This window comes from Motacilla alba, chromosome Z (genome assembly GCF_015832195.1).
Source record: "Motacilla alba alba isolate MOTALB_02 chromosome Z, Motacilla_alba_V1.0_pri, whole genome shotgun sequence".
Lineage (NCBI taxonomy): Eukaryota > Metazoa > Chordata > Aves > Passeriformes > Motacillidae > Motacilla > Motacilla alba.
This window is the reverse complement of record NC_052046.1, coordinates 9,684,709-9,707,854: the sequence shown is the minus strand read 5'-3', so window position 1 is coordinate 9,707,854 and position 23,146 is coordinate 9,684,709. Positions and strand designations below refer to the sequence as shown.

At 55.4% G+C, this 23,146-nt stretch overlaps 1 protein-coding gene across 5 annotated transcripts in view; it reads right to left on the bottom strand.

Annotated features, from left to right (window-relative positions):
• Positions 1-23,146, bottom strand: part of TLN1 (talin 1) — a 35,274-nt gene that overhangs the window by 4,364 nt on the left and 7,764 nt on the right. For 2 of the 5 annotated variants that reach the window (XM_038124140.1, XM_038124141.1), the window contains exons 3-52: positions 21,982-22,079; positions 21,618-21,747; positions 21,240-21,392; positions 20,810-20,952; positions 20,283-20,410; positions 19,725-19,785; positions 19,349-19,453; positions 18,855-19,010; positions 18,514-18,615; positions 18,229-18,305; positions 17,888-18,068; positions 17,110-17,223; positions 16,673-16,781; positions 16,293-16,501; positions 16,079-16,177; positions 15,835-15,885; positions 13,950-14,117; positions 13,385-13,679; positions 13,124-13,290; positions 12,652-12,780; positions 12,236-12,349; positions 11,934-12,047; positions 11,641-11,775; positions 11,370-11,498; positions 11,167-11,269; positions 10,886-11,094; positions 10,672-10,791; positions 10,324-10,521; positions 9,860-9,999; positions 9,663-9,756; positions 9,419-9,508; positions 9,126-9,248; positions 8,802-8,945; positions 8,317-8,478; positions 8,089-8,229; positions 7,677-7,858; positions 7,203-7,335; positions 6,982-7,083; positions 6,721-6,891; positions 6,418-6,567; positions 6,186-6,287; positions 5,963-6,082; positions 5,524-5,670; positions 4,614-4,780; positions 4,164-4,347; positions 3,787-3,912; positions 3,376-3,492; positions 3,111-3,296; positions 2,905-3,012; positions 709-711 (exon numbers count right to left, since the gene is read on the bottom strand). In XM_038124140.1, coding sequence (XP_037980068.1) covers positions 709-711; positions 2,905-3,012; positions 3,111-3,296; positions 3,376-3,492; positions 3,787-3,912; positions 4,164-4,347; positions 4,614-4,780; positions 5,524-5,670; positions 5,963-6,082; positions 6,186-6,287; positions 6,418-6,567; positions 6,721-6,891; positions 6,982-7,083; positions 7,203-7,335; positions 7,677-7,858; positions 8,089-8,229; positions 8,317-8,478; positions 8,802-8,945; positions 9,126-9,248; positions 9,419-9,508; positions 9,663-9,756; positions 9,860-9,999; positions 10,324-10,521; positions 10,672-10,791; positions 10,886-11,094; positions 11,167-11,269; positions 11,370-11,498; positions 11,641-11,775; positions 11,934-12,047; positions 12,236-12,349; positions 12,652-12,780; positions 13,124-13,290; positions 13,385-13,679; positions 13,950-14,117; positions 15,835-15,885; positions 16,079-16,177; positions 16,293-16,501; positions 16,673-16,781; positions 17,110-17,223; positions 17,888-18,068; positions 18,229-18,305; positions 18,514-18,615; positions 18,855-19,010; positions 19,349-19,453; positions 19,725-19,785; positions 20,283-20,410; positions 20,810-20,952; positions 21,240-21,392; positions 21,618-21,747; positions 21,982-22,079 — 6,689 coding nt within the window. The remainder of the gene's footprint in view (positions 1-708; positions 712-2,904; positions 3,013-3,110; positions 3,297-3,375; positions 3,493-3,786; positions 3,913-4,163; positions 4,348-4,613; positions 4,781-5,523; positions 5,671-5,962; positions 6,083-6,185; positions 6,288-6,417; positions 6,568-6,720; positions 6,892-6,981; positions 7,084-7,202; positions 7,336-7,676; positions 7,859-8,088; positions 8,230-8,316; positions 8,479-8,801; positions 8,946-9,125; positions 9,249-9,418; positions 9,509-9,662; positions 9,757-9,859; positions 10,000-10,323; positions 10,522-10,671; positions 10,792-10,885; positions 11,095-11,166; positions 11,270-11,369; positions 11,499-11,640; positions 11,776-11,933; positions 12,048-12,235; positions 12,350-12,651; positions 12,781-13,123; positions 13,291-13,384; positions 13,680-13,949; positions 14,118-15,834; positions 15,886-16,078; positions 16,178-16,292; positions 16,502-16,672; positions 16,782-17,109; positions 17,224-17,887; positions 18,069-18,228; positions 18,306-18,513; positions 18,616-18,854; positions 19,011-19,348; positions 19,454-19,724; positions 19,786-20,282; positions 20,411-20,809; positions 20,953-21,239; positions 21,393-21,617; positions 21,748-21,981; positions 22,080-23,146) is intronic. The other 3 variants (XM_038124142.1, XM_038124143.1, XM_038124144.1) reach the window with 3 other exon arrangements.

Below are 23,146 nucleotides of genomic sequence, written 5' to 3'. Positions count from 1 at the left end.
TAAGCCCCTGGAAAAGGGGAACTCCATAGGTCTGTTTGGGGTGCGCTCCCCAGGGAAGTAGGGAGGGATCCCCCAGCCCCCTGCCACATGTGCACACATCAGGCACTGTCTGAGATGCTTTCTCAAGTGAATCTGGCTATTCTCTTTGTGCCTCAGGATAGCATGAGCTTCCCCACAGCCCTCCTGTATCCACAGCTCTGGGACATCTTACAGATCCAAGACCCTCAGCACAAGCCTTTCTGCACTCAGCAGCTACCCACACCAAGATTTCTCCCCTGCAAATCATTTCAAGCTCCAGAAGCATATCTCCTTCGCTTGGAGGTTTGTTTGCAAACACAAGGGCCATACCCTGGAGTGACATCCCAGCCAAGGAGGGCTGGCCCCATCAGGATGAGGTGGCAGGCAGTGCCCTAAGGTTCTCTCCTGGGTTGGAGGGACACATGCACACACCACAGCACACGTGTGCACGCACGCAGGGTCTGTATGCACAAGCAGAGCTCACTGCTGGCCCAACTTGCACCAGACAGGCAGCAGCTGCCCATCAGCTAGAGCAGGGGTGAGTACACAAACACAAACACGTGGACCCCAGGGTCCCTGTGGACACACTCAAGTCCCACCCCAGCACTGGGCTGGGCACACAGACACGCCATGAGCAAGGCTCATGCTGAGGTTAGAGACCAGCAGGCACCCCAGTGTTGCCTTACTCACCGGCTGACAGAGAGGAGGGAGAAGAGAGAAAAGAAAGCAGTGAATGCCTCAGCCAGAAGGAGGGGAGATAGGGGAGGGTAGGGGAAGGTGGGTGCTTTTTGGTGAAGGGTGAAGGGCAGCCAAGAAGAGAAGTGGGAAAAAGGATCAGAGATCCTGGGTGGGGAGCTGTGCTGCCAGTATTAGCTCTTACTTCAGCCTTGCAGGGCCAGGCAAGACAGGGCACCTGGATGAGGCTCCCACAGCCAGAGGAGCCACCTACACTCACAGTAGCCATGGATCCACTCTCCTCCTCACACCCTTTGCACCTTAGTTCTCCCTACCCTGAATTGCTTCACTACAGTTTTGAGCCACGGAATCTCTCTGCTTTTGGAGGGAGAGACCTATTGTTACCAAATACCAAGTCCCCATGGAGGTTCAAATTCCTACCCCTCCCCAGTGAAATATGCAGGCTTTCCCACTCCTCTGCCGGGAGCCATGTTTTCCAGCCTGAGACAAATAACCCTTATTCTTGAACCCTAACCATACTTGTTCATGCTCTGCAGAAGACACTGGTTCCCTTGGGGACAAAGTGTACAGCAATGACCTTGCTGCGCTGGGGAATGAGGGAGCACCCCATCTGCCATCTGCCATCTCCCCTTCCATTCCCCTAGATCCTTCCTGCTTGTGGTTTCCCAGGAACCTGCTGTCCTTTGATAAACAGGACCCGTGAGCTTCACTCCTGCCTTCGCAGACCAGAGTGCTGTGGAGACTGAGGCGAGCCATGGCTTTTTCCTGGCCTTGTGTGGGGCCATCCCAGCAGAGACACCAGAGCAGCATGAGGCTCAGAGTACTCAGGCTGATGGCACACAGTGATGGCTGGTTTGCCCTCATGAGCACATCTAGTCTAAATGCTTTATGATTAAGCCTGCTGTCTGCTCTGGCAACGTGTTCAAAACTGCTAAATGATCTCTGTCTGGAGCTGAAGGCACCCTGGAGGCTACAAGCTTACTAAGAGGCACCTCCAGTGAACATTTTTAAGGATGTTCCAATGTATGATAGTCAAAACATTGCACAGCAGCAGGATGGTAACACCCAAAATACAGGGGAATGGCGTGTTCCTGCAAGTAGGCTGACCTCGGGCACTGCCACACTCAGTCATTAGCCTAATCATCTGTTAACAACAGGTCAGCCAGAGAATTTCTACTCAGCACTCCAGCCTTGGCTGCCATGATTCATGTGTGCCGGAAGCATCTTCCAGGCAGACATTTGATCTAGATGCAGAGGATGGAAAACTCACTGCTCCCCTTGGAACTGTACCCCAGTGGTTACCTCCCTTGAATAAAACCACCTTTTGACTTCTCCTCTACACAGCTTCAATTTCTAACCATCGATTCCTGTGCACCTCCTGCTGCTGCCAGTGCTGGTTACCCTCTGCCTAAGGGGGCTTTCCCTGCAGGAAACCACAGTTTGGGCTCCACCACTTGGTAGCTGGTGATCCCAGACAGCAGACTCTCACTAACCAGCTTAGTGCAACCTTGACACAGAGCTGAATCACTGTCAGTCTTTGTCCTGTTTGAGAGATCTCACAGCACCATGGATTGAGTGTGCACATCCCCACAGTGCCCCTGACTCCACTTCTGTGGTCTTGCCAAGAATGCAAGCTGTTGGAAGAACTTCACTGGGTCTTTCCTACCATGCCAGGGGCCTGATTTACTTCTTATAAACTAATGTTGCAGCTGAAGTCCTTGGGAGGACTCAGTCAGAGGGAGACAGGATCAAAAGGGTGCAGTGGGCGCTTCCAGTCATTATCTTTGCTATGGCAGGCACTGTCCATCTCCCACACATAGTGCTGTGGGCATGACACTTTGTTTTCCCACTGCCTGAGATCTATTATTCCTATCACTTTTACTGGAAGCTGTATTTTTACAAGATTATGCTATCATCTTCTTGATTTCCAGCCTCCATCTGTTTGCAGTCAGTTAATCTCCATCTGTTATGTGGAAAATACCTTTCTTAGAGCCTGTTGAGCTCTCTGACATCTGCTTCCATGGCAGGGGCATGGACACACGCTGTGCCAGCACAGGCAGCGACGTGGGCTGTGCAAAGGGCTCAGTGGGAAGAGGTGAAGAGCCCAGAGGACCTTGGGGATCTGGGGAACACCCACACAATCCAAGGTCAGCCTCTGCCCACCCTGGGAGCCAAAGTGGAGACACTCACCACCAGCACATGCTCCAGCAGCTCCAGGTAGCCGTCAGCACACTCCTTGCCGAAGCGCAGCGCCCGTTGCCGCACGTCCCCGCTCACCTCCGGGTGGTAAGCTGCTTCCTGCAACCCGGACACAGGGAAACCCCTATTCACATCCAGCACCGTGCCCCTCCACCCACAAATCCGTGCTAGAGATCCACACCCACTGCCCGCCCCACCTTGCAGGAGCGCAGCATGTCTGCGATGGCCCGGCGGCTCAGATTGGCCGTGGCGATGACATCCTCCTGCCGGCACGAGTTACCAGCGGCCACCGCTTTGGCTGTGGCCATGGTGATGCCTTTCGTCATGCGGATGAAGTCCTCCGGGGTGGAGACCTTGGCAGGAGGCACCGGGGAGGAGAAGACCTGCGAGGCGAGAGGCAGCAGTGAGGCGCAGGGTGGCAGGCGAGCAGCATGGCAGCCACAGCACCACAGCCGTACTCACCGCCAGCTCCTGGCGAATGTGCTCGATGGTGGCCTCCAGTGCCCGTGTCCCCTTCGTGGCCTCGTCCTCGACAGCCTTTACTGTCTTCAGCAAGGAAGTGACGTTTGTCACCATCACCTATGGAAGGAGAATGAGAGCCAGGTGAATCCCCACACAAGCTCTGGCCTGTTGCCAGCACCTGTCCTTCCCCTGTGGATTGGTCCAAAACTGCCCGATCCCCATACTCCACTGAAACTGCCTCAACTGCTCCTCTGCAAGCTGTGTGTTCCAGCTTTTATGTGTCCCTTCCTACCCTTTGTGTTCCTGTTGTGTTCCTGTTGTGTTCCTGTGCCCACATAGGCAGAAAAAAACCCCTCTCTTTCTCCAGCCCCATTGCCTCCTCCCCTTCTTCCCATCACAACCAGCACAGACCTTGGCAGAGTTCTTCAGCTGGTAGACAGCAGGGTCATCTCCAGCTTTGCCAGCAGCTGCTTTGGTGGCACCAATCAGGTCTCCAAGTGCCTTGGCCACATCCTTCACAGCATTGATCAGGACCACCTGGGGAGAGCAATATCAGAAGAATGGCTGAGCTGAAGTCACTTGGACTGGGGGTGGTGTGGCCCAGCAGTGTGAGATTTGGGCACCACAGGGCACACGGGGAGTCCAGCTCAGCCAGCACCAGCCAAAGCCCAGCTCCCTCTCTCCCCAACTCTTGGGATCCAGCCTGAGCACCACATGACATCTGCATCCCTCAACCCCTCCAAGCAAGCTACCAGCAGCCTCGTCTCAGCCCACACACCCAATCACACCTGGGTTTCTGGGTCTTCAGATCCCAAGCTGGCAGCACCCAGCTTCACCACCTCTGCCAGGCGGGTGATGGTGGACACAGAGGACTGGGCAGCCTGGGCTAGCTTCTCCTGGCTGGCTGTGGCATTCTGCACCAGCACCTTGGTGTCCTCCACCAGTGCCTTGGCTGTCTTCAAGATGCCCTCCCTGGAGAGAAAAAGCGCATCAGGAAGGACACACCAGCTCTAGGACACTAGGACACACAACTCTCTACTGCACACATGGTCCTTGGGGTACAGAGAGACTGTGGATCCTGGCTTTCCCATGTACAAGCTGGAGTTTTGGGAAATTGAGCCAGCACAACCTGAGCTTGAAGCTCTCCTTGGGGCTGGTCCACAGCTCAGAAAGACCATGGGACACAGCTTGACACTCCTGTCTCTGGCTGAGCAGAGGCTGGACAGCTGCCTGGGTACCTGTGGTCAGCAAAGGTCTCAGAGTTCTCCCGGTTGAGGGTTCCTGCTGTAGCAAACATGATGGTGGTGTCAAGGTCAGCAATGATGCCGGAGACAGCGCTGGCTGCTGTGATGCAGGCTTGTGTCCCACGGTTCCCAGCCTGAAGAGCTGCCAGCACATGAGACACCTGTGGGGGATGAGTAAAGTGACTGGGGGAGCAGAGCAGGTTTAGGGAACCCTCACTGCACACACCTCCAACACCCTCAAGGGTGGAGCTGCTTCATACCAAGGAGAGGAACTGGGAATATTTTGGTCTGCACACCCCTTCTTAGCTTCCAGTTATTTATTTTTTACCTTGCACCTATCATGTTTGGTGGCCTAAGAGATGCTGGACTCAGCTAGTTTTCAAATTAGTAAGATTTGCAGATTCCAGGCACAACTGACAAGTGTTTACTGTTGTGTTTTTGCTTACAAGCACTGCTGCTCTACCCATATCAACTAGACTTTTTAAGCCACACTTTTTCATCTGTTCTTCAGAAGCATGCTCTTTAGATTGACTTGATGGACAGGACGCCAGCAAAAGGTGTAGGGGAGACTGATCACTGAGCGTGAGATGCAGGCATTGCTGCAGATGCTTTGCCCAACTCTGCAAGAACTGATCTGGAGAGCCCTGGCCTGTCACCAGTGTGTAGCTCAGTTTTCCCAGGCAGGCTGCAGCAGCTGGGCATCACACTCACCCACCAGCTGCTGTCATAGTGTCTGCAGAGGAGGATCCATCCTCCACCCCATCAGCTGGGCAGGGGGAGTGTGGCCAAGAGAGCCAACAGATTCCAACAGGACCAGGAAACCACCCTTAGAGTGGTGGCTCCAAGGGCACATGGCTGAATGCAGTATCCCTCCCATCTCACCATCGACCTCTCGACTACCTACCTTCTCAGAAACCTTGCGTGCAGTCTCTATCAGCTCCTTCTTGGTGTAGGCATCGCTGGGGCTGCACTGCAGGGCTCCAGCCTTGGTGACCAGGGCAGCACAGCCATGACCCAGCTCCTGCACCCGGCGCTTGATGTGGGAGCCAATCTGCAGAGGAATGTGTGTGTGACAGAGTCAGCAAGGAACTAAGCCCTGCATCTGTGATACCCACTGGGAAACACCCGCCACCCAGCTCCTCTTTCCAATCCTCCCACTCAGGAGAAGGAAAAAGGAAACACAGCTTTGCTCCTTGTTTCTATGTCATGTTTCAGGGGAGGTGTGAAAGCTGCCTGTCCCCAGCTCCAATGGGAGGTTCAAGTATCCCTGTCCTCTGTTCTCACGCCCCAACAGCTCCTGCTGTGCCCCACATCACACTCCAGCACTTCCCCCAGGCGCGCACCTCCTCATTCTCAGCAGTGAGGGCAGCTGGCTTGGCCTCTTGTGCCAGCTGCCCATAGTCATGGGTGAGTTGGTTGGCCAGTATGCCCAGCTCATCTGGGTTGGTGGTGGATTTGGTGACCTGTTGATGGAAGAAGAGCAGGAGTTGGACAGGGCAAGGAGGGCAGTAACCTGACTCAGTGCCAGGCAGTGCATTCTACAGTGACAGGCTTGCTGGCACCCACCATTTCCTGCACAGTCACTGCAATAGCCTTGGCTGTCTTCACCATCGTAGTTTGGTAATCCACAAAGGTACCTTCAGGCTCACCCATGGGCCCCTCGTCCAGCTGCAAGAGACCACCAGGAGAGTCTGGCACCAGCTCTGACTCACAACGTCTTTAGCTTGTAGGGTTTGACCCTGACTCTTCCTCTCTCCCACATCCAGCCCTGTCCAGGTCCTCTCCTTGCTTCCCTCACCTGGTTGATGGCTTGGGTGATGGAGTCCACCATGCCCCCCACAACACCTGCAGCACTGGCTGCCTCATTCAGAGTGGTGGTCAGGTCCTCCACTGCTTCTTTCATCATTTGCACAGCCTCTTCCAGAGCCTCCTGAGTGTGGGCAGCTTGCTGCAAGGAGAAGCCAGAGTGAGTGAGCGGTGGCTCCCCTCCCAACAGGAATGCTGCACACTGACCCTGGGCTTTCCATGTCTGACACATGTGTATGGACCACACAGCACCCACATGCAAAGGAGAGCACGCCACTGACATGTTCCTGCTCACCTTGGGGTTCCCACCAGCCTCCTTGGCTGTGTACAGCATCTGCAAGGCGGATTCAGCCAGTGTTTTGGTCTGGTCCAGGAGGTTCATCTGCTGCTGGTGGTTGGGTGTTTTGGAGGCAGCACCAACAGCTGCCATAATGAGTGGCTCAAAATACTGAGCCATCTGGGACACCTAGGGAAGAGCAGCGTCAGCACCACAGCTTCCAGCCCCAGCTGCATTGTACCTCTCCTCCCCAGGCACTAAGTGCCATACCCCCATTACCTTGTGCCCCAGCTGCGAGGCCTCAGCCCGTGCCGCAGCAGCCACAGGCTCGATCAGATTGCTGATCTCCTGGACAGCTGTGATCATCTGATTGTGCAATGCCTGTGCAAAGAGAGGGTGTTGCATGAGGCTGCAGGAGGGCTGGGGTGCCTTCATGCTGCTGAGAGCCCGGGGAAGGATGCTCAGTCCTTAGGCTTGCCCACAGCATGTCCCTGACCCACCTCCTGGGAGACATCTTGTCGGGGGGCCAGCTGCTGGCTGATGGCAGCGAGGGATGCCTGGTCCACCTCCCGCAGACATCTGTTCAGGACCTCAATGGCCTCATCACACTCCCGCTGTCCTGGAGCTTTGTCCCTGAGTGACAGATGAATCAGCCAAGCACTGGCAGCTGCTACCCCACCCCTTCACCCCTAGCCTTGGCTGGTGAGAGGGGCAAGACCCCTCTCCCAAGCTTTGGGGCAACCCAATGTGATAGAGCCTTGGTACACCAGTGTGTGTTCCCATCAACCCTTGTGAGAACTGGAGGAGCAGCTTCCAGGAAGGACAAAAGGGACAGTGTCTTCCATCCCATCCCTTGGCAGCCTGCACCAGCTGTGTCCAAGGAGATGATGAGCCAAAACATCCCCAGGAATGCTTGCTCAGGGCAGGGGTATGTACCAGCAGGGACAGAGCCACAGCCATAGGACTCTGCTCACCTCATATTGGTGATCAGCTTCTTGATGGAGTCTGAGACTGTGCGTGAGTGGCCAGCAAGCACTGACCACTGTGGTGGGTCCTTGGGGTTGACAGCCAGAGAGCGGGCAGTCTGGATGAGGCCAGCAGAGCTCTCCAGCATGGTCTTGGCTGAAATGACAATGGGCTCCATGGCTCTACGCCCCTGCACAGGGAGACAACAGGTGAGGCAAGGGAGTGTGCATGGAAAGTTGCTCCCTCTCCCATGACCCTTACACTGGAGCAGCTCCTTGAAGCCCAAGGCTTACTGCCATCTCCCCATTGCACTCCCTCAGTGCAGGCCCCCCAGACTCAGGGAAGGCACAGCTTCTCTCCACCCCAGAGCAGAGCCTGTCACAGCCAGGCTCCATTTTCTCTGTCCCAGCAGCATCCCACCTCTGGGCTGATCTGAGCAGGAACGGTGGCAAACTCTGGGTTGGAAGCGAAGGCTGTCAGGTTATCCACAGCCTCTATGAGAGGGGCGGTGGCAGCACGGCACCGCTCCCGGTTCTCTTCGTTGAACTCGCCATCCAGGGCCTGGTGTGGAGAGACCAGAGCAGTTACCCAACCCCCACTGCACCCCAAATCCCATCACACCGCACTGCCTCAGAAGGGACTCCGCACCTTGATGGTCTTCACCAGGTTGGCAGTGCTGTTGGCCACCTCCTTGGCCGACTGGACGAACTGGCGCTTGGCCACAGGATTGGCGGTGCGGGAGGACGCCAGACGGCACGTGTTGCACAGGGCTGACGTGTGTTTTGCTACGATGGTGGCTGCTGACAGCACCTGCAGGGGAAAGCAGAGTTAAGGCAGGATTCACCCACTATTCCTACAGCTCTCCCTTCTCACCCACGCTATGTAAGGCACCAGTGACCACAGGCATCCCTTTTGGGACCCAAGAAGGATCACCAAGATCCTGCATGCCCACAGAGGCCTCTGTCTGGACTGTCACCATTTCACCAAAGCTGCCAGCTGGTTCCCAGTGCAGCTGATGGGGCCTGATGAGACACTAGCCATCATCTTGGCCAACTCTTGGGATGCAGCACTTCCAACTAGCTTCATACTCCTTTTGATGCAATCAAATGCCTGTAATGGAAGCCCACACTCACCTGGGACTGAGTACAGGCAGGGTCCACCAGGTTCTGGCAGGCCATCTGGATGGCTTGGTTAGCTCTAGCAAACTGAGTGGGATCCACCAAGCCCTGCTGTCCGGCCTGGCTGTTGGGGTCTGAGACCCCCACAAGGTAGGCAGCCTAGAAGCATGAGAGATGCGGTGAGAGAGAGCCTGCACACTGCAGGGAAGCTCACAGAGAGCATGGGCTGCTGAGGAGTCTGGCAGCATTTCCCACTGATTTGGAAAGGCAGGGCTGGGGGTGCATGCAACAACTATGCCCCTGGGGTAAGGCTCAGGGCTGGGACTGAGTATGTCTCACCTGGGCAGCTGCCTCTGTCAGCCCACAGAGAGCTTTGGAGGCGGCACTGATGGAGTCGCCAAACTCGGGCAGTTTGCTATTCTTGGCATTCTGGGAGATGCCAGCCATGGACTCTCCCAGCACCTGCAGGACACACCACACATTGACTATGGAGACCGCCTCTGACTCCCGCAGTGCTCCCAGGATCAGAGTACACTGTGTTTCATTGGTAGGGGAGGAATCACCTTTCCTTTTGTTTCTATATCCTTCCCAAGCCCTCCATGTTCTTCCCCAAACTTCCATTCAGGGCTTACCTTGGAGTTCTCCATGACACTGTCAAGGCAGTTGAAGTAGGACATGTCATTGACAGTCTGGGTGGGGTTCTCCAACAATTCCTTCACCGTCTGCAGGGACACAGGTGTCACACCCAGAGGAAAGTTCTGCATCCTCCACTTGCACCACCTCTTCATTCCCTCCTGTTCCTTGCAGTGGGGTGCAGCTCCCCCCATACCCAACATCTCAACCCCTCCAGTGCCCTGTCAATACGTGGCCTCTTACCTCCAGCTCTCGCAGGGCATTGTCACACTCCTTCTGGCCTGGGGCCTGCTGGGTGCACATGGTGATCAGCTGGTTAATGCTGTCAGTCACAGCCCTGCCAGAGACATGGGAGAAAGATCCACAGATCAGAGCATGCCCCACCACCCAGCCCCACTACTACCTATGGCCAGCAGCTCTCAGGGAGCAGTTCCTCTTACCGTGCTGCTGCTGCCAGCTGATTCTTGAGGTTGGGGGCAGCAGGGTCAGCAGAGAGAGCCTTTGCAGCCAGCAGTAGCTTGCTGGAGGACATGGAAATGCTCTTCAAGTTCGACACCACCTGTGCCTGGTCCTCCTTATTCTGCAAGGAGCCAAGATGACTTTTCTGTAGCACCTTTCAAAGTCCACACCCATCCCTCTCTGGGGATTTTCAAGCTGAGCTAATTCCCTTCATCCAACTTGTCCGCCAACAGCAAGGAATCATGAATTCTTGCTGAACTAACCTAAGCCACCTTCTCCCTGTTGCTGTGGTTTTGCCCATCACCAGTTCCCATCTCCCTGGCTGCGCTGGCTATAGCCACCCTTACCACTTCTACCTGGCTACCCTGCCTTTGGTCAGCTACCTTCTCAGATATCCCAGATCTCTCCCTTCATTCAGGAGACCCCAACAGGCATTTCCTCTCACCGGAGACTGGCTGGCCATTTCCACTCCTGCCTGCAGGAATTCATTGAAGTCATGTCCGAATTTGCCAGAGGACTTGGCCAGGTCTTGAGGGGTGCCACGCGACGCCTGAACCAGCTCATTGGCAGACTGATTGAGCCCCGCTGCTGCCTGGTTCAGCTGGCTCTGCGCCTCCTGGAAGCTCTTGGTGCTGGGAGGGAACTGGAAAGAAGGAGAGAGGTTAGGAGAGGCAGAGAGATGGCAGATGAAAGTCTGGCACATGCTTGGCGATATGCAAGAGTAACCCAATGCAGTTGGACCAGCCTGCATTGCCAGATTTTCCCCTTCCCCTCCCACCCCAGCTCAGCTCACCGAATCTGACAGCAGCCTCTTGCTGGCCTCTCCCACCATGCGGATGGCAGCGTCCACATCCCGCTGCCCTGGCAGGCAGTTAACACAGCGGTTCAGGGCCTGTGACACTGCCTTGGCCACCTGCAGGGAAGCAAACAGAGGTCACCACCTCCCAGCCAGCCCCAAACCCTTCCCACAGCCTGGTGGGGCACACTGGGGTACCCCCTGTCCCCACCTGGGCCAGGCGCTGCTGGCTTTCTGGGTCACCAGGCTTGGCCACTGCTTTCCGGGCCTCCTCAATGAGGTTGTTGGCTTTGTCCATGACATCACTGGCGCACTCCAGCATGGCACTCTGTGCCTGCGGGTCGGAGGTGTTGGCTGCCACACCACGGGCAGCCTGGCTGAGTGAGCGCAGGGCTTGGGCCACTTCCCGGGCAGCAATTCCTGGGGAGATGGAGAGGTCAATGCCTGCCAGCTCAGTACCCATTCCCCCAGCCCTGTTATGGAGGCCAGTACCTGTGTAGTTCTCATTGCCCTGGGCCACCTCTCCCAAGAGGTGAGCGATGGCGGAGCTGACAGCTTTGGTGCTGTTCCCCAGGTCCTGGGCACACTTCTCCATCTGCAGGGGCGGGGTGAGTTGGGACATGCTGGTGAGCTGCATCTTTGGCAACTCCGCTGTCCCAGAGTCTATCCTGAGCCACCCTTCCCTGCACCCTCACCGTCTCTCCTGGAAGAGGCTTGAGCTTGCCATCACGGGCAGCTGCCTTGGCTTCCTGCAAGTCCCTCTCCAGGCTCTGCACCAGACCCAGTGCAGAGTCTATCTCCAGGGGTCCACATGCCTCCTGGGCCTGTGACAGAGAAGAAGGGAACATGAGCAGGTGACCACTGAGCCCACCTGGCTGTGGCAGAGACCAGAACCTGCCACCAGGCTGTCCCCACCACTCCCCACTGCTCTGCACATCACTGCAGGATGGGACTCAAGACTCTCACCTTTTGGGCTGCTGTGCGCAGCTCAGCCAGAGCTGCAGCCAAGTTCTTGGCACACTGGCTGAGCTGCATAGCAGAGGCTTGGTCTGTTATGGTGGGGACAGTGGCCTTGGCTGCAGCTACCATCTTCCCACCGGGCTGTTGGGCCAGAAAAAAAAAGCAGTGAGAAGGGGACGAACAGGCAGCATCTCAGCTGCCTGTGTGCAGAAGATTTCCCAGTGTCTTAAAAGGGACAGGCACGGTAGGAAAGCTGTAATGCCAGGGCTGGCATGAGAGGCTCTGGGCAGCATGGGTACCTGCAGGAAGTTCTGGCTGGCAGCAATGAGAGCCAGCTGGGCACTGGGGCTGTCTGGCTGGGACTGGCTTCCTCGCACACCTTGCACCAGCATTGGAATCTGCTCTGCCACCACCTGCCAGAGAATATGGTCACTGGAGAGGATCACACAGGGATTCAACCCAGGAGCAGTGATCGAAAGACCAGCTCCTATAGGACCTAAGTCAGGACCCCAGGATCCAGTCTGACCACTGGCAGAGCAGGAAGCACCAGCATAGCTAACAGGGAGCATAGGAGATGCTGGGATCAGGCCCAGTCCCTTACCTTGCAGCTCTGCACCAGCTGCTGCTGAGCAGCAGGGTTCTTGTTGGAGGAGGAGGCGTGCTGCGCGGCAGCGATGGTCTGTGTGGCCGAGGCAGCGGCCTGCTTGGCTGCGTGCTGGCACAGGGAGGCACAGGTTAACACTGGCAGTCTGTATTGAGCCCCCCATGCCCAGATCCCCCAAACAACTTCTCCTGTGTCTACTCCTGTGGCACCCGAGCATCCCCAGCACCCTAAAACAACACAGTGCACACAAGGGAAGAGAGATCTCGCTGTGATGCAGCATGGACACTGTACTTGAAAACACTGTACTTGGACTTTACCACTCTGGAGAGAGGAGTTGTATGGGAGCTCCTGGACAGGCCTTGCTCACTGACTGTGCTTGCCTGCCCTTTGCAGATCCTTGCCCAGCATCTCACCTCCAGCTTGTGCACAAGCTTCTTCTTGATGGCGTTCTGGGCTGCAGCATTAGTTGCCATGCGGAGCCCTTCTGCTGCCTCACGCAGCCGCTGCTGCTGCTCCTCGCTGTCTGGGTGGGCTGCAGCTCCCTGAAGAAAACAGAAAATCCATCACACCTCTCAGGGACCATGGAGTCCCTTTTCCTCCTGAAGCAGTACATCTGCTCTGGCCCTCACAAGACAGCCCTGTTTATGGTACTTGGGAGATGTTCACAGCCTCTCTGGAAGAGTCCAACAGCAAGAGCAGTAACAGCTCCTCTGCTACTACCCACAGCTTCCTGAAGCTCCTTCACAGGTCCCTGGCTCAATGCAAGACCTTGCTCTGGGAACTGATGCTCAACCAGGGGCTGCTCATCCCCTACCCAGCACTGAGCCAATAGCACTGGACAGGACTGGGGCCAAAGCCAGCATCCACCCTTCCCCACACACTGACCTTTGCAGCCTCCACCATCTTGGCAGTGGCATCGGCCAGGATCTTGGCTGCACTCAGAAGCTTGCGTGAATTCTCCAGGTCTGTCTCTCCCTCAGCATCAGCTTTGATGGCATTGACAAGGTCAGAAGTGGCCTGGGCCAGAATACGAGCCTGACGCACCATTTCCCCTGGGACAGAATGGAAGTGTGGCCTGTTAGCAAGTCCCAAGGGCTCTGTTACCTCCCTATCTATTGTGCTCTGCCCTGGGTGTCTCACTCTCACCTGCATCACCCATGGAGCTGAATATATTCTCAGTGACGTTGAGGATGGTGTCAGTGGCCTGGTCGTAGCGCCCGATGGGCTGCCCACCCAAGGCATGCTGCTTGATGTGCTGCAGCAGGTCGTTCAGGGCCTGGGTGACAGCCGTGGCTGCCACCCCCACCTGTTTCAGGAGCTGGTCATCGCTGGTGGCTGCCTTAGAGGCCTCCACACAACCCTCAGCCGATTTGGCCACCAACTTGCCAGCCTCGATCAGCTGCTCCTGGCAAACTGGGGAGCTGATTGTAGGAGCCACAACCTGGAAGGGAGAACAAAGGCTGGGCAGCAAGCATGGTATGCTTCATGGAGGAGCTATCCCAAACTTCTGCTCCTCCAAAGAGGATTGTCATTGCTTGGGCACAGTGGCAGGGCCTCAAACAAGTGACTGCCCACACTTCCTGTGCCAGATTTCCAATGCCCTGCCTTAGGACATGTGGTCCTGGTACACCTAGGACCCTGCTGCAAAGCTGCCCCCCAGCCAGATGAAGCTCACACCCATGCTGCGGCAGGGGTTAACCTCGCTGCTTACCTTGGTGCAGGCCACCAGCTGGGAGGTGGAGAGGGCGCACTGGGTGGCTGCTGCGATCACCTGTGTCTGCAGCGCGGCATCCTCTGTTTTCTGAGCCACGTTCTTGGCTTTGAGCACCAGCGCAGCAGCAGCGTTGGCCACCGCCTTCGCCAGCTGCATAAGCATGTCCTGGGAGGGGACAGAAAGGGTCAACGAGGCAGCCATGGCAGAGGGAGCAGCCGCAGCCATCTGCAAGTCTCTCGTGAAATATTCAGATGGGAAATGTGAGCCCTTGGGGCCCTTTCATCCACTCTGTCCCAGCACCAGCAGCACTGAATAGCTGGAAAGGCTGGCAACACCTGATCCCATCTCCACTGTGTTCTACAGCTGGCAGTGAGGCTGTAGGCCCTGAGCTGCAGCCTGCACTGCCACGAACACCACCCACAGGAGCTCGGGCAATGTTCAGCATCACTGCAATACCGACTCCCCAGACAACCACCTGTCCCTGATTGTTCCACAGCCAGAACTTGCTGCAAGGCACTGCTGGTACTTCCTGGATTTGATTGGGTTTGCAAACATTTGAACGTGATGAAAAGATGACAAACCCTTCCGGCCAAACAGCAGGCACAAGCCAGCCTTGGCACACCCACACCATGGACAGCTGCCAGTAAGAGGCAAGTGGGAGATGGTCCTATGCTGGCCACCTGTATTGCAGGTATGCCAGCTATTTTTATTTTCAACTCTAACTTGTTGGCTGACAAGCTAGAATACATCTCTGCTGTTATTCCCAAAGCTAAAAGAGATGTGTGACAAGGCAACCAGCCTCCTCTCTCCTGGGTGGCAGGTACACAACTGGTGCCAGGAGGCAACAGGCAGGGACCAGCACACAGTGAACTGCTTTCCTGCAGGGCACCAGATATGACAGCACACAGCAGCCTTCAGATTTAGCCCCTGTGGCACACTGCTGGTGAAAACTGGTAGCACCACCCCTAAATAGAAAAATCCTGGTAGTCAGGGCAGGGCTCTCTGCCTACTACAGCTGCCAACTTCCTGCTGTGTGTGTGATCACAGCAAGCAGCCTCGCACCCCACAAGAAGCAAGCCTCCAGCCACCAAACCAGAAGAGTCACAGCATCCCCTAACCTCCTGCAAGCCAAGACTACTCCAACTGCAATCCATCACCTTTTGCGACAGGAGGAAAGACTGGAGAGTGCATGCATCCAATTCAAGAGTCCCCAGAACCACTGCATCTCAGCCCATCAAAGGAAGTACGTACACTCGGGTCTGACAACTGTGAGGCAGAACATCCTGCTGCTTGACTGCAAATTGTCTTCCAGGTCCAAAATCTGACCTTTGGGGATATTCTATCCTAGCACTGCTGCATGGCCAAACATGGCTTTCTGCCCTGCTCCTAGCTTTTCTGCTTCCCCCGGATATCTTTCAAGGCCTCTCTACTCAGTTGAATCTGTGTGGCTGCCATGAACAGAAACCCCTTCTTTCTGGAGTATTTTGGTCTATAATATGTCTGGATTGTCCTCCCCAGCAATGTGCTACCTCCTTTGTGCTGGCAGGAGCAATTATGGGAAAGCAAGCCAGTTGGCAGTCAGCTCATCTTAAAAAAACTGCCACACAAGGCTCCACCCATACTGGGTCTCTGATGGGAGCAGGCAGGCAGCTCCCACAGGCAGGGAGCAGCAGGCAGGAACTGAGGTGGCTGCAAGGGGCGATCTCCAGAGCAGCACTTGCTCCAGCAGCAACCCGAGTGCATGGACTTCTGAGATCCAACCACCAGAAAAGTAGAATTTTGCAAGAGCCCTTCTCCAAAGATTTCAGATTATAGTTCCCAGAGGAGCCCCCTTCACATTGGAGATGGCAGGGACCACCAAGCCAAGCCAGGCCTGTTTTACCGTCTTTGGTTCAGAGGAAGGCAGGATCCAAGCACACCGGTTTTCTGGGATCTACATAGAATCCACAAGATAAGAGTTGTTATATCACTCTAGAGACAGAGATGGGCAATGGTCTGTCCCCTCCCTCACAAAGTCACCACTGGGCACTGGCGAATGTTCAGCTTGGACTCCTCCTGTGAGGTCCTGTGCAAAGGCCGATAGTTTTACAGAGTGGCTGTCCTTGGTTGCTGCTGGGTGCACTCACCTGGAACCGGGGGTCAGTGTCACTCTCCCCTATCTGCTGCAGCAGCTCCCCGCTGGTTTGGCCCACCAGGCCAGCAGCCTGCAGGAGATTCTGGCGAGGCTGCAAGGAACAAGGCAAAACCGACAAGGCTCATGAGCAAGCCTTAAAACTTCACTCAGTGGTTTCCCTTGGTTTCCCCCTTCCTCTCTGTCCCTCAGCCCCTCCAGCTCCCCACCTCAGCACTGGCAGGCTGTGCTGTTTTCAGCAGGTCTGAGACGGCACTCGCCAGGTTCTTGGCTGCCTGCAGAAGCTGCCGCCCGTTCCCTCCCTCATCCTCCATCAGCGCAGCCAGCAGCTTCACACCCTTAGACATCTCCGTCAGGTTGGAAGAGATGGTGGTGACGGCGCAGCCCACGGCGGTGTAGTCTGTGTCTGCTGGATCCCCTGCACAGGCAAGAGAGGAGTCAGGATAGGATGTGCTCCAAGAGCATCCCCACACCTGTCACTGATGTGGTTTTCCTTTCAGGGAGCAGAAGGAGTCTTTCAGCCAAGGAGTATTTCAGACCAAGCATTTTGCTGAACTGGGGCATTCCTCTACTCCAACTCTCCATATACCTGCAGTGAGGTTGACGACTGAGGCCGTGCCAGCAGTTATGGCATCCACTTGGGAGTGGATCTCATGCTTTGACTCATCCATCTTGTTTTTGCGCCAAGCTTTTGATGCCTGAGTGGGGAGAACAGGATCAGGAGAAAGTGGTAGAAGTGGTGGGTAGCTGCACACATGCTCACATAGAGAAATGCAAGGAAGAGGATACAAAGAAAATAGTGGGAAGACCTGTAACCACCGAGATTCTCTAGTCCACCCTGACCAAACAACATGACCAAGTGTCCCCTCCATATCTGCCCACAAAGTGGGATACAACCCCATCTCTTTCCAGGCAGCAGATCTTCCCAGGAGCTTCTAACACTTCTTCTGGGAATGTGGCCAGCCTCACCCAGCCCAGCTTCCAGCAAGGTCCACCCCCAGCACCCCACCCTCACCCAGCACTCACAGCATCCTGCCCGAGAGGTGGCAAGGTCTCAAAGTCATCCAGTGTGGCCTGGGCTGCATGCACAGCCTGCATGCTGGAGTTGATAGTGCCAGTCAGGGCTTGCTGGGCTGAGGTCTGCAACAGAGACAGAATGAGTGAGATATGCCAAAGGCTTGGAATCTAGGATTACATATTTGGCTCAAATGCTCCCCTGCAATGTGCTGCTGATGGCACCGCTCTAGGTAGGTCTCCACAAAGTGGGGTGCACTTAGCAAAAAGGGAGTTTCTCCTCTGCAACTCCTACTGGAAAATGCCTCATCCCATCATGGTTACAACTAAGCCTCGCAGTTAAGCAGCTCTTGCAGAGTGGGGAGAAGATGCTGTGAGATCCCACAAGGCTTTCACAGCAAGCGCCCACAACAGACTGCATGGGGCAAAAGAAATCGGCCTCCTCGTGGCCTTTTCCAAGTGCTCCTCCAGCTGCACAGGAGTTGGGGGCACCAAAACATGGCAATGGGTTCTGCTGCAAACCACAGACCTAGCCGGGCTGTCCAGTTACGACCTGAAATGAGAATCTGAAGTTCCTAACCTGACTAAAATGCTGGGGTGTAGCTCAAGTTTGCAGAGAAGGTGCAGGACACCGGCTCAGCCAGGCCAGTGAGCACACAAAGCCAGTGGCACAAAGACCCTGCTCTTCATAGCAAGACAATGCTTGGTCATGGACCCAAACAGATTGGTCTATACAAGCCTAACAGTCACTTCTCGGAGTTTGTGCCCTATGGTGACAAGAAGACCTTACCAGGGGAGGCATGTGCCCTCGGTGCATCTGGCCACTGGTGATTTGAAGCTGAGGTTGTGGCATCGTGCCCACCTGGAAGTTTTCTGGCCCTCCAGCCCCAGTCCGCATGATGGCTGGCAGGGCCACAGACCCCAGCTCTGCCTTGCCTACACGGTTAAACTGCTGCTGCACGACTGTCGACCTGAAATAGGGAGAAATACCAGGTAAAGAAATGCCTACAGCGCTGGCACCAGGCTCTGCGATTGCGGCAGCTCTTCCTCCTTGCTGTGCTGCAAGCTTTGCTGGAGCACACTCTCCATTCAACTTGTGTTTGGCAGCTGCCTTGTTCCTGGAAGACTTACTTCTTTGGAGACACAGAGTCTTCCAGCATGGTGGACTCCTCATCACCCTCCAGTCCAAAGTGGTCTTTGCTCTTTTTCTGCAAAGGGAAAGAGAAAATTATACTCCCAAGCCCTCCCCTTCTCCTGAAGCCCAGACACTATATCAGGGCCACAGGGTCCCCCTGCCCTGCCTCCAGCTTTCCCACCAGTACTGTCTGCCAAAGGCTGTTTGGAGGCAGCTGGGAGGCACATTCCGTATGCCTCTCTGGAGAGGGGCTCTCAGTGCCCTTCTCAGCACAGCCTCACCTTTTTGAGGATGATATCGATGTAGCCAGCAATCAGCTGCGCAATCTGTTCCCCTTCCGTCGTCTGCACTGAGTAGTAACCATCCTGGTAATCTCCAAAATCCTGCAACAGCAGGGCACAGGGTAGCACCGGAGCAGGGCACTGGCAGCCATCCTGAGTCCCTCTGGTATGCACTAAGCACCTGAGCACCAGCCTTCAAAGCAAGTGCTGGGAGAGGCACCAGAGGAGGGCAAGACTGTGCCACCATGGAGCAACAGCTGAGAGAAGGGCTGGAGTGAGAGCAGCCCCCCTGCAGGGGTACCAGCGGGGAGGAGGCATGGGAGACCAGTTCTGGTCCCTACCAGGGTGAAGCTCTTGGGCGAGGCTGCCCAACGCTTGATGTTGGTCAGGCTCCACTCCTGAATCACTTCCTTGGTCTTCTCGTCCACGCGCATCACACACTCCTTGGTGATCCCCAGCAGCCGTGGCACCAGCTTGTTCTTCCCCTTCATCTTCTCCTGTGGGCCATAACAGAAGGTCTGTGGGCTATCCCCAGGATGGATCCACAGAGGCAGAGATACCTGAGGTCTGCCATAGCTACCAAAACACCCACGGCCCACACTTTCTAGTGGTGACAACTATCACAACTTGACAATGTTGAATATAACTTGACAATGAGAAAAAGCATGAACCAAGGAGTAGGAAGGCAGTGCACAGGGAAGTGCAACAGGGGAGATGCAAAAAAAAACTGGAACAACATAGGTTGAGGTGAAGCAGCTGAAGACACAACAGATGGATGCTGAAGCAGCAGAATTTTGGTGAGTCTGAAGTGGGATCAGGGGGGCTGCTGCTGTACCTTGACCAAGAAGAAGGAGACCCCATAGGTCTTGAGGGAACGGGCAAGCTTCACATAGTGAACTTTGGCTTCTATCTCACTCATGTTCCCACATTCCTTGTGGGCCTGCAACAGCAAGACAGAACATTGCACCTGATCCACAGTCCTGACTTGACACCATTGCACAGCCCTTCCGAGCTCTCCCCACGCCACCAGCATCCCCTGCACCAGCTCTGATCTCTGAAACCTCAGGAGCTGCCTTGTCTGCCTACCTACAGCTCCTGCTCCTGTTTCTCACCCACCAGACCGGTGTGTGCTGCCTCCTCAGACAGGAGCGCCTCAACCTTTAGTGAGGAGGAACGAAAAGTCCAGATCTCAACCTCTCCACTGCACATACCTGGAAGATCTTGCGCTCTCCTTTCTGCTTAATGTACTCCTTGGGCAGGAAATCCTTGAGCCTGCCAACAGACAGCCAAGTGAGTTGTTAGCAGCAGAGCCCAAAGCCAGTGTATGTCCTTGACTACGAACAAGGCCAACTGAAAGCTGCAGACAAGCCCCTGCCAGGGCATAAGCTGAAGTTTTTGGAAGCAATAAGAATGTGAGAGAGATTGCTGCAGCTATGAAAGCTGCCCTTGGAGTTGCCCTAGTTAAGAGTGGGGTAAAGGTGCTGATAATGCAGCCCTTTGTGCGGCATCAAGGCAGGCCATGCGGTGGACTGGGGCCACCCCCACAGCAGCTGACTGCACATCCCTGTAGGGCTGCCAGAGGGACCAGGACAGGGGGCTGGCAGCCCTCATAGCTGGTATGGATTCCTATGCTTGGGCACTGTGCTGTGGGGAGGGGGTGCAACAAAGGCACCCAAACCCCTAGGCACCACAAGGCAGCGTGGCATGGGGTGCTGCCAAGCTGTCCCGGCTGCCTCGAGAAAAGCCCAGGGGCTCCTCAGGACACTCACTCCAGAAAGCCGGGCTTGTGCTTCTGCTCGTTGTATGGCCCAAACTGGATCTGGCACTGGTGGCCAGCAAACTCACAGGCTTTGTCAAAGGAGACAGGGTGGGAACCGTTCAGAATGTCGTCACGAGCCTGTTTGGGAATAGAAGACACCAGTGTGGGCTGGCAGCCACGCAGCCCTGTCACTGCTCTCCTCCATATCAAGCATGACATGTTTTACAGACTTAAAAGAAGTGCTCTGAAAAACAGGAGTATGTAGGACCAGGTTGTTCCCTACAGGCAACAAGCCTGGGAGAGGAACAGCAGCAGGATTTCAGGATGGTTCCTACCACAGAGCTGACACAGGATTCCCTGGGGAGCTCTGGAGTACCCAGAGGACAGGGCTGGGATTGCCAGAGCTGGGTCTTACCCCGGACATAACTGGGTATCCCAAAGTACCTCCCTGTCATGGCTCCTGACAAAACCTTCAGCCACCAGACTTGTCAGGGGCTGGCAGGAGGCAGTGGAACCAGGTGCCCTGGGAAGCTGTACCTGCACGTAGAGCAGGTTGAGCTGCACAGGATCTCTTGAGTCCACATTCTGATCAGAGTAGAAGAACTTTCGCCGCAGCAGCAGTGTTTCATTGTCATCGATGCCTTGTTCACGCAGGGTCCGGCCGTGATCCAGCCAGTTCACTGCAGACAATGCCAGGGTGTGAGCAGGAACAGGCACCAAGGCACGGCTGGTCCTGGTCCTGGGGCTGCTTGTGCCGAGTGAGAAATGGATGTCTGCCTGATGCATCCCAGCTCTCACCCGTCTGCCCTGGGCCCCCAGGCAGGAGGTATTCTAGGAAGCGTGGACACATGTTCCTTCATCCACATGTTTCTCTCCATACCCTCTTCCCCTAACAGGGGTCCCTGCTCCCCTCCCCCCAAGCCGTCGGCACAGGCTGACCCCATTCCCAGCACACCCAGGCACCTACACTCATCATCTGTGTGCAACTTCTGCTTGAGCTTTTCCATCTTCTTCTCATCTCGCAGCAAGGTCTTGTCCTTCTTGAGGGTGCCAGTAACCTCTTCCTTTTTCTCTTCCATGATCTCCCGTACAAGTGAGTACTCATCATAGTTGGTGATGCCTGCAGGAGAGCAGAGAACCAAACTCAGGACTGTTCTGCCAAACACAGAGCATGGAGCAACCCAGGGGTGCAGAGCAGTGTCCCCTCCCTAGTGTCACGCACCCCTCAGATATCCCTGCTGCCAGGCGATCTGCCACAGAGCTGCTGCTGCTCCCCCAGAAGCCTGTCAGATTCTGCCATTCTCTCCCCACCTCCCTTCTTCCCCCGTCACTGTCCTCTCCTCACCAATCCGGGCACATATTGTCATGAGCATGTCCGTGACAGTTTTGGAGTCATCCACCATCACCGTTTTCACTGTCCCATCCAGCATGCGGATCTTCAGGGGCCGCTGCTTCTTCTTGTACTCCATGGTATCCTGCAGGCACAGCGGAGCACAGCTACCAGCAGTGGCACCAGTGTAGGGCACCCACATCCTACAGTCAGACCAACAGCTCCCCGCTGCCCAGTGCAATAGTGGGGGTGACTGGGTGGGTTGCAGGGCACAATGCAAGGCAGCACAGCAGGCACCCACACCACCTCCACGCTGTGAGCAAGACATCCAACCACGGAGCGAAGGATGCAGCTGGAAGGATGTGGGATGGATACTTACCCCATTGCGAAGCATGTAGTAGTCCAGAGCCTTCCCAGCCTCCAGCCAGATCCCCTTCTTTGGGTCTTCATCCGAGAGGAAGAGCCCAAAATCATTGGCTGAAAAACAGGTACCGTTTCTAACAGGGTAGTCCTGAGCAGCATAGGGCCACCACCATGCCACTTTGTGCCCAGAGATATGCACTGGTGCAACCCAGTGTGTGAAGCACAGCAGCCCTGTGAAGGCTGAAGCCCAAACCTAGTGACAAACAAAGCTGGCACGCAGGCTCTGAGGTTTTACCACAGTTATCTATGGAAAAAATCATCTGCAGCATGCCTACGCAATGTTGAACTAGGAACTGACAGATACAACAGAAGGAAGAGCCTGCAGTTGTGGCTGACAGCTCTCTGAAATCTTCAGTGCAATGTGTAGTAGTAGTAGTGAAAGTAAGGTAGTAAAATGTTGGGGGATCACCAGGAAGGGTACTGGGAGCTGGTCTATAAAATCTAGGCAATCCTAGTACTTGGAGTACTCTCTGGTGGTAGGGTCTGCATCTCCTCAGGACATAGTACAGTTCGAAAAGATACAGAGACACAACTTGAATGATGGAACCTAGAGGAGCTGGAACTCCTTTTTTTGCAGAAGGGGAGGCTGAACGAGAATGGGCTCAAGGCTTGCAAGATTTCAGATGTGGTGAGTAAATACCATTCACCAAATCCTGCTCCCTCGGGGCGGGGTACCTGGTGAAAGGGCTGCTGCTGGAGCCTGGCCAGTGGCTCCTCAGCTCAGACCCACACGGACAGGCGCGTTTTTATGTAGCAAGAGGCCAGGACCACGCCTGGCTTTGCCCTGGAAAGGTCCTTCTCCACCTCTGCAACAATCCTGCGCCGCAGGCTGTCTTGGTTGGCTATGTTTATAACTCGTCATCTTGTTGGCAGCTCTCTTTGGGGAGGGACAAATTCCTGAGCCGCCCTGCGCCTGCCTGGCTAACACTGCTGTTAGGATCCTACTAAACAGGGAGCAAAAAAATCATGAAAGCTTGCCATTTTATTTCTGAAGTAAAAAAAGAACAACAAAAAACCAAACTGTTTTCAAAGCAAATTCCAAATTCCAAAATCCAAAGCACTGAAAACTGAGCAGCTTGCCCCAGATCCATGGGTTGGGCGGGGAGAGGCACTTCCTGAGA